The sequence below is a fragment of the Cyclospora cayetanensis genome, unplaced genomic scaffold, assembly GCF_002999335.1.
Source record: "Cyclospora cayetanensis isolate NF1_C8 unplaced genomic scaffold, CcayRef3 CcayRef3_contig_140, whole genome shotgun sequence".
NCBI lineage: Eukaryota > Apicomplexa > Conoidasida > Eucoccidiorida > Eimeriidae > Cyclospora > Cyclospora cayetanensis.
The window spans coordinates 82,674-91,641 of record NW_020312082.1 but is presented as its reverse complement, the minus strand read 5'-3'; the positions used below and the strand labels follow the sequence as shown (position 1 = coordinate 91,641).

Genomic DNA, 8,968 nt, shown 5'->3' with positions numbered 1-8,968 from the left:
CGAGTTGACATTTTCTTTCCTCTGCTCCAAGCATTCGATCAAGCGTACGCTCATCGGTAGAACTTCAAAGCTAAAGACAGTAGGACGTCGAAATAATAAATGCGCACACCTAAACTTGACGCATATTTGTGGGCCAGTTCCGTATGTTTGAGGGTTCAGCAGGTGTTCCCCTTCACATGTGGAACCTTCGATCTGGTTATATCAAATAGATTCGTCGTCTAAAAGGTGTGATTCCTGTCAGCGCAGCGCTGTACGAGCAGTTTGGCTTCAAGGGACTCCAGCGCAAGGGTTGTTTGCTGGACGTACAGTAACACTGCCATTAGCGTATACTGCCAAAACTAGTGCCTCGGAGCTTTGGGGTTTAGCCCGAAGGCTTGTGGCTTGTTGCCGCCTGCATCTGCATCTTGCCAAGCCGTTGCGTAAGCGAGGCGTAGCATTCCTTGTTTAGGCGTGTGTCAGGGCCAAACGGCAGCCTGCGTCAGCCGGAGTGCAAGCAGAGACATAGACAGGCAGCACAAAAAATATAGCATCATACACTGCCAACAAAAGAGCACGTGCAACAACAGCACCGGAATTGCCGTCGGCAACATCAAACGCGCCGATGGCATAAAAAGTGGCAAAAAATCAACGTTTGCATACTCAGCAGCAGCCTACTGAAATCCCAGCTCATTGCAAATAGCTTCCATCTGTTTGAATGGAACGCTGTACTGGTGTCCCAAATCACCAACTGTCTCATCGGGGTACCTGCGAATGCGCAGCAACAAGCACAGTCGCACGTTCAAGGCTTGCTTACCACCTGCCGTGTCTGCTTAGCCCTAGAGGCCTTCGATGCAGAGTTTTTCTTCACACGCTTCATGCGCCACAGGCTTTGGGTTGTGCCAGAGAATATCACAGCACACTGGAGAGCATAGTGGTCAGAGGGGGCTGTATCCCGGTGGGGGTTTGGAGTAAACAGAAGGCTTGTTATGCGCACACGATGCCCAAGGGTGTGCGCTGGATGTAGGAGCCAGACTTTAGGATGCAGGCATTAAATATATGATTGTGCATAAGGGAATAAGATTGCGTTTACAGGAATATGGTGCTGTTGGGGTCGGCGACGTGCAGTAGTTCCACCAGCCCCCAGGCGGCAGCTGGGTGTACATAGTCCCCCAAAGGAGCACGCGGGTTGATGGGGGTGTTACAACCAGCTCTACAAAGAGCGTCTCCCAGAAAATCCAAGGGAAAGCCGAACCGAGCAGCTAGAGACTGAAAGGCAAGCAGAGACGAATACACATTGAAAGAAGAGACACATGGTTTGAATCGAAGTCCAGAGACCACATCTGCAGAAGGGCCTAGCGATAACGGGCAGAGTTCGACCTAAGTGTCAAATATTTAGTTTAGGTTATACTAAAGTAGCATATGAATGGAACATATTTCGGAGCCGACATCAAGCTTTCAAGACGCATGCGCAGTTGCAACACAGCACGCAAGCTGCTACCGTCAGAAACAGTACGGTGGGAGCACCTCGAGAGACTCTGAAAGAACACCGTTTTTCTGCGCTCTAAGGAATTTCTCCTTCTTTTCGTCATCAGTCAAATCCTGCAAAAGCAACATCAATCCAAGTGTCTGAACATATCGTGCCCAGAAGTTGCACATTGGGTTTCGTGGATACGTATATCATGCTTACTACGGAGCCATTAACTGTAGATCTTATGCACTCAACTCCAGCCCATTGCTAGAAGCCACCCTAAGCCGTCACCCCCAAAATTTTGGCCCTACCGCGAAGAGATCTTCTCTGGTAATCGGCTCTTCCAGGGGAGTCTCGCCATCAACCCGCAGATCCAAAACCTTTGGAATAGATTCTCCTAACAAGTCCTCTGAACATGGTATAGTCGTAGAAATATGATGCGAATGTAGTAGTTGCAGTGCTATCACACATATACTTGCAGTCTAGGTACTAACGTATGCACAAGCAGCAATATCAGGAGTGGCAGTATAGCTGGTTCTTTTCTTGAACAACGTGGAGCTGCACAAGTTGCGGCATCACAGCTCCCAGAGGGAAGATCGGCAACAAAAGCACTCTATGCAGCAGGATTTGACCAGTAAAGGATAGCAGGATAGTCGCACCTTTGCTAGGGTAGACCAGTTCGAGTTCCTTCTGCGTTCGTTGCTGAAGCATAGCCTCTTCCTGCCCCTCACGGTGCATTTGCTGTAATTGCTGCAATTCCTCAGCTGTCCAGACAACGCCCTCCAAGTTCTTTCGGAAGAACACAGAAAATGAGTCTTCGTCTGTAGTACCTGATTCGTTTGCTGCCTCTGTCGGCGTGGATGTTATTCCACCTTCTTCAGGAGCTTGCCCTAGTGCCCCTGCTGCAACAGTTGCTGCTGCTTTTACGCTATCTTTAGCTTTCCATGACTCTGCAGTAATTTCTTCTGTTACATGCCCTGTTGTCGCGTCCACTGGAGGTTCCCGTGGTGCATGGGTGTCAGAAGTGACCTGCTGTATTGGCCGACTTGTTTCGCGCTCCAACTCGGTGATGTCTTCCTTGTTCAAATGGCGCAAGGATGAATTCGCGTCCAAGTTGAACACGCCGCCCTAAAAAGTGCCAACACGTAACTCTCACTCTACACTCACATATGAAGGGCAAAAGGTGCAACGTGTTCAACTCCATCCTAGCCTCCAGTGGGGCACCGCTTCACAAGGGCTTTACATGCCAGCCCAAGATATATGCTCCAGGATGCACACCCAAAGAACTATGCAGTTCTTGGTGAGCTGGTTCAAGCTTACAGGGTCGGCAACAGCTGCTGCGACTTCAGCTCGTGCCATCCACCGTCGCATGACTGAAGCTGTATCTCCGGGGTTCATGAGCGGTTTTTGTATCTCCTCGACCTGCACACAAACTGCAGTTTCTTCGGTACGAACCTCGCGAGAACTCAGCCCGTAGTGCTCACCGTTTAGCACTAAAAGCGCGTTAGTCTTAATCCATCGTCCTAAAATTCAAGTTTGCCAGGGAGTGTCTCACTGCAGCAATGAACCGTGCGGCGGCTTCCGGGTCAGGCGTTTGAGGCTTGACACCGTCTATCAGGGCTCTCCGAAGACTGCGCAGTTTAACACAAGACTCGACGTTGCATACGCCATTATCAGGAAAGGCTGCGGTGCCTCATCTTTCTGGCAGCTGCACTAAGGCTTCAGCTTATAGGCTGATAAACTTGCCGGGTTCGTTGAACCTCCAGGTCGCCCTCGCAGCGGAGCCCCCTATAAATCAGACATTCTCGTAAGTCTGTAGGAGACAGGCTGCAAGACAGCAGCAGCATCAAGGCGGCTCGCACTGGCAGGCTTGCTCTTAGTGCACCAGCGGGTGTCGATACACTCTATCGTATTATGACCGCGGTAGGCGTGGCACATGGTGCCTCTACAGTCGACAAAGCTGCCTACACTGCAGCCGTAGGTAAATCCAGCCAGACACGCATGCAACACACACTGGACACGGCCACGTGTTGGCAGCATCAGCGAGCACACACCTCTCGATATCCTCAACAGTAACTTGCTTGCATCGTTCCATTTGCGCGAGGGCACTTTGATGCAGTTGCTGCATGAGAGGCTTGTGTATTTGCTGCTGCTGCCGCTGCAATTCTTGCGACTTTTGCTCTAGTGCCGCGTCCAGCTGCGCTTCTGACATGTAAACCCCATCGACGTAGCCCTCTGTGGGGATTTCATTCTCTCCTGCTGCTGCAGCACCCACTGCGTGCTCTGGCTGCTGTCTCGGCAACACAGGAGGAACTCGAGGCATCTGAAGGAGACTGGCGCTAAGGCTGTCAAGCAGGACAGCTCGACAATCTGAAGGAGGGCAACTCTTGGGATCGATGCTCCTCAGATCGAACAGGTGCTGCCGCTGTTGATGGTGCGCATGCTGCCCTTTCTCTTGCTGCTGCGCCGATGTAGCGGATGCCAAAGGATCGACGGAACCTGAAGGCTGCCCGACGGACCTTCCTGGCTGGGGAGGCTGCGGCTGCTGCAGCCCTAGTAGCTCCTGCTGCAGACTCTGCTGAAGCTGCTGATGCTGCGATCTTGCGACAATGGTCCCCAAGCTGTCCAGCGTTGGATTCTCGCTGTTTACCCATTCGGCGAGTTGCTGCTCAGCTAGCCGCTGGTTCTCTTCACTCTGCTGCATGCGCTCTTGCTGCTGCTGCTGTAGGTCCCGTGACGCCCAGCCCCCCTCATCTGAGGGACTAGCAGCAAGCTGACTGATGCATCGCGGGGTGACGGTGCATGCGTGATGGGCATGGATGCCACGGAAAACGGAACGCGGTGTGGCTGCATTACCAGATTGAAAAAAGAGTTGTGCTGCTTTGGATTGGAAGTAGGCTGATGCGTTCTTCCTCAGGAAAGCTGTGCTAGAGCGTTTCGTTAGGGGGAAGCTACCAGAGCTGGAGTGACTGTTGCCGCCGCTAGATGGAAGCTTGCTGCTGGGCTTGACATTGCTGCTGCCGTATATTTGGCTATCCAGTAATTTAGGCCGACAAGGCTGATGAATCCCACATGTGGGCGACACATACACCATCAACAGCAGTGATAGCAGCAGCACTCTACCATTGTGCAGTAGCAACTGATGCATGGGCAATACTGAGCGTGTATTCTTCACCGCACCAGTTAGACGAAGAGGGCCTTGTTGCCCTCTAGGAGCCTTCGCCTGTTCAATGGATCTCTTACGCCAGCTTTCCACGGAATTCGCTGAGTCATGCAGGTTGACGCTACAGCGGCACCAGAAGTATGAAGGAACACTAACTGTACGAATTCGTGATGCTGCTAGTCTTCCCTCATGGTGTACATGAGTGTCAGAACGAAGCACAGGCAGCACCCGATAGAATCTCCCAATCTACTTTGACAATATTTCTATAGTAGATGGAATTCCCGTATGTTCAGAGGCAAGACACCTGGGAACTTCCCCATACCCTCGCGGGCTGAGTACCCGTCCCTGCTCCCTGTCTCCTCGGACTGGCAATCGCCAATTTCAAGCGTATACCCTCCTCCCACGCCCTTTATCATAGTTTTTTGTTGGTGGTATTTCTTTTTCAGGTGCATAGGAGCTATGCATGGATGTACAAACGATTTCTATGACTACGAATTCTTGAAAGCTTGTGCAGACACACGTTCGACCACGAGACGATATCGAACCCCTCTGTTCCCCATACAAGACGGCAAGCCGTGAACTCTAGCCCCCAAAACTTTGACCATGGTGCGCGCACTAGCTGTATTCGGCTGCTTGCTGGCATGTGTAGGACCTTTCGATGTACTTACACAAGTCGCAGCCATAGGCGTTCCTCGCCATCAGGCAGGTTTCGTGGGGCTGCCCGTAGGAGGGCCTCTACAATACACATTACGCTGCAACAGGCAAAATTTGAACCAGCAACAAGTGGCAGCAGCAAGGAGACCCTTTGTAGGTGGTAACTGGAAATGCAACGGGACTGTAACTGGCGCCGAAGAAATCCTCAAAATGCTCAACGAAGCTCCCAATGAAGTAGATGACATCGAGGCAAGATAGCAGCTCCAACCCTCAGAACCTGAACCACAAACTCTAGACGCCAGCAGGGAGCGTCACAGTCAACAGCGCATTGGGCAGTACAATTTGCGGTGATTTCCGGCATGCATTTCCATTATATGCGAGGGCTTGGAAGAGCTTGCTTCCATGGGTAAGCAAAGTTAGGAATTTGTGGTAAATGTCTTGTATGGCTGTTGTAGGGTGTATGCGCAGGTGGTAGTGGCTCCGCCCTCTCTCCATGCAGGCTTTCTATTGAGAGGCCTCAAGAAGCCCTTCGCCGTGGCATTGCAGGACGGCAGTCAAGTAAAGGGCTATGGGGCGTATACGGGGGAAGTTTCCCCGCAAATGGCAAAGGCAAGACATAGATGTGGGGGATAGGGAGTCAGGACGTTCGCCCTCTCTCTAGGGAGATTGTAATGTACAATTCCAGTAGTGCTAGCTGGTTTATGCATGGGGCATTGACGACGCCGGGCTACATGGGGTACTGAATTTCTCGTTCACAGTTTAAGGGATGACTTTTGCAGCGTTAACACACAGTACAGAGCGCCCATAGTTCATATTTTGGCAGTAGGAGAATGCTATTGTTGGGATATGAAGGGAAAGAGTTCTGCATGTTTTCATGGGAGTGTCACAATGAGCGGACCTAGGCTTCAGAATTTGCCATCGTATGTGGCTGTAAGAAGCTAAGGCATTTGGAATGTACGACTGGGAGTTTGTTTTCCAGGATTTTGGTATTAAGGCGGTCATCGTTGGTCACAGCGAAAGGCGCGAGGGCTTCGGAAATCAATCGGTAAACCAGCATTCACACCAAAGAGGATGTCTCAGCTATTGAGTTTAAAGCTTAATATCTTAAAACATGCGAGATTTGGGGGTCTCTGGCATAGGGGGAGTCCAACGAGGAGGTAGCCGCCAAGGCTAAGAACGCTGTGGACAACGGGCTTCAAGTAATTGCATGTATCGGTAAATCCTAATCAGCGAATCCTTGACCTGCTACTGCCCCTACGCCCCCACCTACCCCGTCCCTCTGCATACACAGTTATCATTTAATTGCAGGTGGTAGAAATTAGATAAGGTTCGAGGGGTTTGCTACAGGAGAAAGCTTGGAAACGAGGCAGAGTGGAAAAACGATGGAATTTCTCGGGAAGCAACTGCAGGTAAACTCAGCAGTCTCGACGCCTTAACATGCACGAATTCATAAATGCAGGCACCTCTTGCAGGTGTGCAAAGGCCTACCAACGTGGCTTGCTTCAAATCCGCCTGTGTATGAACTCGAGTTCGTACGTTGTTGGCAGTGCGCACTGCTAAGTCTTTTCATGCCTTTTACATTATTGTCGGCATGGACTGCATCCGAGCAACTACATATGTGCTTCAGGCCTACGCTTCGGCGTTGTCTGGCGCTGACTGGAATTCAGTGGTTTTAGCCTACGAACCTATTTGGGCTATTGGTACCGGTGAAACGGCTACCCCCGAGATTGCACAGGAGACACACAAAGGCACGCAATCCTAATTCCTGAATCCGCTATGTGTGACCACTGAGGACCCTTGATGTACTTCTCAAAAGAACTATTCCTAGACTTGCAACCAGCAATTCCGTCTTACCGCCTGCCCGGCAGCGCGTGGATGGGCTTTGCGTGTTTAGACTTTCGGCTTGATGAGGACTGAGCAATATTGTCTGCAGGTATTCGGGAGTGGTTGAAGCAACACGTCGGTCAGCAGACAGCGGAGGCCTTGCGCATAATCTACGGAGGATCGGTCAAGGGATCTAACGCTCAGGTTCGTCAGGAGAAAGGATACTAAATATACTCTCAGATAAAATAAGTGCATGCAGCGAGTAGCACAGTAACAGGGGAAGCCTGGGAAGTAGGGCTGTAAGCACAGGAGCAGAGAAATGAGCACGCACAAGGGAACAGGGGGACCCCTGCAACAAAGGCGACAGGGAGCCACACACGCTTGTGGTCAGACTCAGTGACGTAGTGGGAAAGACAAGGAGATTCATTGGTAGATAAAGTGAGATGAAATTATCTGGGGAGGTAAACAAACCGGCATAAATCTAAACGTGCAGGCAGAACACTAGCATAAAGTCATCTCGTGCACTACCGAAGCCTAAAAATGGCGTATGTGCTACACCACATGCCCACATGCCGGCTAGTGGGCCAAGAGTTCACGAACAGCGTGTCTGTCCGCCTAGATGGCTACAATTATCATCTATATGTGCGCGAGATCTCGGCCGCTTGCAACACGGATTCGTTACTTACCTGCTACTTCATCCCTATATCTGCCTCGGTGAATTCCGTGGTTACTAGCTCTTGCCAGTGTGCCTTTTTCCCCTATGTATTACGCTCTCTACGCTTATGTGTCACACAATGCTGCATTCAATTACCGACAGTAACATTTGGCAAAACTGTCCGTATAGGTTGTTATTTGCATTATATCTGCTGAATCCCTGCTTCTTTGTGCTTTCTGTTAGTCCCTTTTCACCGGGGAGGATGTGGACGGCTTTCTAGTTGGGGGCGCTAGCCTTACTGAAGATTTTCACGCAGTCCTCAAGGCCACCAGGACTTCCCGAGAATGAAGGCACTAAATCTTCTCAGGGCATATACATATCTAGGCAGCTGCACATTTGCAGCTAGCGACAAAGCGAGCCATGTACTTCTATAGAGATATCCAGAGTGTGCAGGGCTAACTAGCAGTATAGCTGATTACAGAGAAGCTATACCCGGCTTGCGAGTAGCCTGGTCGCGCAAGTAGCGCGGCTATAATCGCCACATACAAAATTGCACTAGTGAGTTGTGCTGTTGCAGCAGTGGCTGCACAAAACAGCGTCTCTGTGCGTTAGCCAGACAGGATGCGTTCGGTGCATTCCCAATGTATTGGCTTGAATGAAAGCGATCACATGAGCATCTCATTTACATTATCAAAGATTTTGTTTCTACATGAGGTGTGCGGGTGTACAGCGGCAGTTAGTCCGGTAGCCTCCCCTGATCGTCCCTTGCTTGGCTGGTAAACCAGGATATGTGTGCAAGTATGCTTGGATGGCTGACTAGCAGCCGCATGCAGGCAGGCAGTATGCTTTGAATCTGGTGTTACAGCGCCTGGGTGGAGGGGCGGTCTGGCAGTAGAAATTGCATTACTTGAGGCGTGTGAAGATGCATTGCTAAAGGTGCTGGTTGTGAAGTGAGCCAACAAAACTAGCCAATGGGCTTGAAAAACCATTCTCTGTAGCATTTGCTGCTTCACACCACTGCAAGCTTACATGCATTAAGCCAAGCTTTCCGTTCACACTGAGGATGCTTGCGGGTCCGCTTTAAAATCCTGTTACCTTCGTAGTCAATCCGCAGCCCAGCTGGTACATGCTTGCCCTGTAGAATTTCCTACGGTAGTAGGAGACCGCGCAGAGCATTGGACGAGGAGCATGATAAGGCTGCCTCCATGGGGACTTTGCCATTTTG

The 8,968-nt window shown here is 50.8% G+C and overlaps 2 protein-coding genes across 2 annotated transcripts; one reads left to right on the top strand and one right to left on the bottom strand.

Moving 5' to 3' along the window:
• Positions 1 to 361: 361 nt before the first annotated feature.
• Positions 362 to 5,026, bottom strand: LOC34618152. Its single transcript, XM_026336676.1, has 12 exons — positions 4,933 to 5,026; positions 4,017 to 4,345; positions 3,502 to 3,872; positions 3,194 to 3,274; positions 3,003 to 3,078; positions 2,726 to 2,869; positions 2,107 to 2,575; positions 1,759 to 1,856; positions 1,504 to 1,578; positions 1,194 to 1,245; positions 655 to 748; positions 362 to 473 (listed from the first exon to the last, which is right to left on the bottom strand). Exons 1-12 carry the CDS (start codon positions 5,024 to 5,026, stop codon positions 362 to 364), a joined length of 1,995 nt encoding a protein of 664 aa, XP_026192461.1.
• A 187-nt stretch (positions 5,027 to 5,213) lies between these two features.
• LOC113147150 (triosephosphate isomerase-like) lies at positions 5,214 to 8,091 on the top strand. The gene is made up of 8 exons (XM_026336675.1): positions 5,214 to 5,513; positions 5,733 to 5,873; positions 6,244 to 6,309; positions 6,404 to 6,479; positions 6,612 to 6,673; positions 6,892 to 7,012; positions 7,198 to 7,292; positions 7,987 to 8,091. Exons 1-8 carry the CDS (start codon positions 5,214 to 5,216, stop codon positions 8,089 to 8,091), a joined length of 966 nt encoding a protein of 321 aa, XP_026192460.1.
• Positions 8,092 to 8,968: the final 877 nt, after the last annotated feature.